Below are 4,282 nucleotides of genomic sequence, written 5' to 3'. Positions count from 1 at the left end.
AACAATACCGAAGTTTTGTACTTCGATGAACATGTAATGTTTTCAGATTGGATGGACACATATAATACTGAATCTTACTATAAAAAAGGGTAAGATATTTCTCCAAAACGGTAAGATAGATATATACGTATGGTGTTGCCGATTCAAGCTTTCTTGTTACAAGTGCTACTCCAGCTTTCCATTACTTATGGTGTTGATAAATCTATGTTCTTGAAGAGTGTTTTTCTTTTCTTCTGGTTGCAAATAGTAGTTCATTACAATTTTACAAAAGGCATTTAATACTTAATCGTTAAAATCATATTAGAACAAAATCGATAGCGGATAAAAAACACACACAAATATAATTATTTGTTTGAGTAAATGTATAATCGCTTTTTATCTGTTAAATCACAAATATAATTCATAATTCAGTAAAAATGTATATCTCGTAATAACCCCCCTTGAAAATGGAAAAGAGAGTTTTAAGAGGTCAAAAAGAAACAAAAAAGATATTCTATGTTATATTTTTATATGATTTTCTCTTCTTTTTTTCTTTTTCTTTATTTGGCAACTTTTCTCGTGGTTCTTAACTAGGAAATTAGGAAAATTAGAAAAATTCAAAATCTTTTCTAGGGATTCTCCTTGAACAGTGAAGCTAATCCCGTGACGACCTTGGCTTCTCTCTCCACCGCCTCTGCCACGTCATCATTTCCGGCAACCGACTTAAGAGGAGAGGAAGAAGAATTCACCGACGCCAAAAATTTCTCCTCGAAACTCAGCTCAATCTCCGAACAATCTATCCCCGTTTCAGCCACGACGGCGGACGAAACCATCGGCTCCGGGACGTTATCGCCGGAGTTCCGCGTGTACGAAGACAGCCACTTAGCTCGCATGTAATCAGCTTTCCTCCACGGTGGAAAATGCATACCTTTCTTCTTCAAGCTCTGCCTCGCCGCCTCCGAAACCATCGAAACGATCTGACTGATCCGGTCAGACTTCCCGACGAAAACGAACGGTAGAGACTGAAGCAACGCCTTATAAGCATTCGTCTGCCGCGCGATCTCGAACTCCGATCGAAAATCCACATCTATCAACACCCTTTCACCGTTTACAATCACGTCGATGTACTCGTACTCGCCTGAAATTTAGAAAAATCAAATTTCATGAGAATCATCAACAAGTTAGTAGACGAAGCAAACCGGTTTATAGAGATTGTACCGGCCGGTATAGAGCGAGTTTTATCCCATTTCGATTTACAGATTGAGGAATCATAACCAAGAGCTGAGAGTCCATCAACGACAAGCTTCCTCAGATCATCTTTTCGTTTGACTGATTTGTTCTTCTCCAGAATCTTCGCCGCATCAGCTGATAGATTCCTCTCCATGAGGCTCGCGCATGGTATCAAACTCTGTCAAGATCCATGGACGATTCGTTAAACGTAGAACTAAGTGTAGGTTGCAAAGATCGAGAAGAGAGAGAGAGGTTTACGTTACCTTGAAATGGTCATAAGCGTCGTTGAAAGACTCGACGGAGCAACCGAACAAATCGAATTCATCGTCGGAGCTATCGTCGTTGTTCCCGTTGAAACAATTGCAGCGATTGCGTCCGTTTTTAGCTTGCCTCTCGTTGCTATCCTCCATGTAGTTCTGAACCATCTTCGCTAAAACGACGGAGCTCGGCTCGAACTCTGAGACGACCTCTCGGCCGTGTTGAGCTTCGATGAGTGGTTTATCTGGGTTTGAGCTTCTCAGAACATTTGTAAACGGTCGATCTAAGAGACGCTTGAGGCGAGACTTGAGCACTGGTTTAGCTGAGTCTCTACTCGCCGGAAAATCTGTTTCAGTCGGTTGGATCTTCATCGGAAACGTATAGATCGAATCAAAGCTTAGGGAGACTGTTTAATTCTAAAATTTCTAGAAGAAGACGAAACGAAGCAAAAATAAATCTAAGAGACGGAAACGGAGTTTCTTAACAGCGACGAGTTTCACGGAACACATGACGGCGAGTGTCGGAGACAGCGATACTATGAACGGTCACAGAGGTAAAAGTAACCGGAATATTCATTTCTCCGGCGAGAATCAATTCCCCGACTATAGTAATAATTTTTCTTCTGTTTACGGTAAAGCCAGATTGGTTGATTATATAGGTGCACAGAGATAGACGAAGCTGAAGAGTCCAAAGAAGAAAAGGTGTGACTAGACGCGATGATGCCACGTCATATTTAATTACGTGATATCTTTTCGTCAAAATTATTATTACGTGATACATGTACATTTACCGTTTAACCCTCTTAGTGGGACGGTGTGGTTTGTTTTTTACTGATCTTTAGTAATTGCGGTAGATCCTTTTTAGGGAAAAACTGTCAGTAAGTAAAATCGTAATGATGGGATTACGATTTTATCCTCGCCAGTCTTCCACTACTGTGGCGTGGAATATCGGGCATATCCCTCTCACAGTCATCTTCGGGATTTTCGGGAAATGTTAATTTTAAAAATAATTTGTAATTAATTAAAATATTTAATATATTCCACAGCTATTTTGCAGGAAAATTAGATGACACTTAGCCAGTATAAGCGTACCACGTAGCGGAAGACGCTCTTTTACTCCTCTGTTCTTGAACTGCAAACATAAAGTGCTTTTAATAAGCTGTTTGGACGATCCACTAATGCCAAAATGAATAAAGACTTGCACGGTCCACTTATTAGTTTCATGCGTTTGTCAACATGGGAATTGGATGGTTATTTTCATTTTCTTTAAAGACTTCTTTCTTAATTTCAGAAATAATTTAAACGTAATTATTAAAATGTCAAACGAGCAAGAAAGAGTTATTTGTATAAAAATGATAGAAAGTTCAAATTTTTTAAGTATTTGAGTGGAAGATATGATGAGTTTACTTTTCAGTTTTAAAAAGAAAACCCATTATCTTTAATAGTAACTATACTTAATGGATATACGATAAATTGTTATTTTAGTATTAAACAACAAAAGAAAATAACTTATCAAGAAGTTGTACAACTAATTAATCTTAAAGAACTACAAATATTTTAATTATCTAGATATGAATAAAAATTACTCTATTTTAAAACCATTTTATTACAAATTTAGATATATATTTCTAAGAGAAAATTAATTTTCAAGTTTCTTATTACATTGTCGGATGCATTATGCTATTGAGATAGATTTGCCATAATTTAAAGGAACAAAATCTGAACATATCCTCCTTATAACACTATTTCATTTAGTTAAAAATAACTAAATTTAGATAACAATATGTGATAGTCATCGTATTTCTTCAAAAAATTCTATATTTTTTGTTTATAGAATATATCTATTATTTACGATAATTTTAGTAGATCTAAAATATCTTGATTGTCAGTTTTAACCAAAATGATACTATATTGAACTTTATAAAACCTTATGAATTTCAACTTATGTCTTATAAAAAATACTAATAACATTATTGTAATTTGACTGAGACTTGTAGTTTAACACATATAAATTTCGTTTGGCTTGTTTAACTGTTTTAAAACGTTTTGTTCAACAGAAAACTCTAAAAATATGCACACATTGAAATATGCGTTGAAATGAAGATCATTAATTTCATAAACTCCATCTGAACCGTAAAGGAGTTTGTAAACGCCGCACTGGAACCAAATTGGTTTGTTCAATTTTCATTGGCTGACTTTAATTAGTTTAGCCACATCAAAGCGTTCAAAAAATTTCGATAAAACAGACAGAAAGTTCATCGTCTAAACTAGCTACTTTTAGATGATAGTTTGAATTTAGAGTATCTACGAAAGACAATATATAACTTTAAATATTTTTTTTTATTCTCCACAAAATAACTTTTAAACTTCAAATATGAAATTCTGAATAGTGAAACTTTAAATACGAAGTATCACGATTCAAAACTTTAAAGTATTTTTTAATTACATTTTGGTCTTTATAATTACATACTACATTTATGATTCTTAAAAATATTGTTGTTTATCATTTTAGTACTTGATATTTTTGCAAAACTTTACAATAAAAAATTAAATATTTTAAAACTAGATTTAGATAACAAAAATATTACAAAATAAACTTAACAGATGCACTAATTGATTAAATATGTAAATAGTTTTATAGAATAATATGCCCATAGAATAATGTGATATTTTACTTGTAGTTTAATATTAAATTATGTATTACTATGTAAATTTTATATTTAGTGTAATATTTTATTAATTAGTTGATGTAATATTTTTTATATATGTGCTAGTTATTCATAAAACTGTATGGATTTAAATTAATTATGAAAAGA

General features: G+C 33.5%; 1 protein-coding gene and 1 long non-coding RNA gene across 3 annotated transcripts; one reads left to right on the top strand and one right to left on the bottom strand.

Moving 5' to 3' along the window:
- Positions 1-475: 475 nt before the first annotated feature.
- On the bottom strand, positions 476-2,142 carry LOC106347576. The gene is made up of 3 exons (XM_013787144.3): positions 1,473-2,142; positions 1,198-1,387; positions 476-1,117 (listed from the first exon to the last, which is right to left on the bottom strand). Exons 1-3 carry the CDS (start codon positions 1,836-1,838, stop codon positions 609-611), a joined length of 1,065 nt encoding a protein of 354 aa, XP_013642598.2. The 5' UTR covers positions 1,839-2,142; the 3' UTR covers positions 476-608.
- On the top strand, positions 1,791-2,919 carry LOC125606851. Of its 2 annotated transcripts, none has more exons than XR_007338085.1 (2): positions 1,791-2,020; positions 2,126-2,919. It is a non-coding gene; the product is annotated as an uncharacterized LOC125606851 (long non-coding RNA). The 2 variants fall into 2 exon arrangements; XR_007338089.1 differs by having other exon boundaries at positions 1,897-2,020; positions 2,109-2,919.
- The last annotated feature ends 1,363 nt before the right edge of the window (positions 2,920-4,282 follow it).

Source organism: Brassica napus, chromosome A1 (genome assembly GCF_020379485.1).
Source record: "Brassica napus cultivar Da-Ae chromosome A1, Da-Ae, whole genome shotgun sequence".
NCBI classification, from domain to species: domain Eukaryota; kingdom Viridiplantae; phylum Streptophyta; class Magnoliopsida; order Brassicales; family Brassicaceae; genus Brassica; species Brassica napus.
The sequence above is the reverse complement of the archived record's forward strand: the minus strand, read 5'-3'. Positions and strand labels throughout refer to the sequence as shown.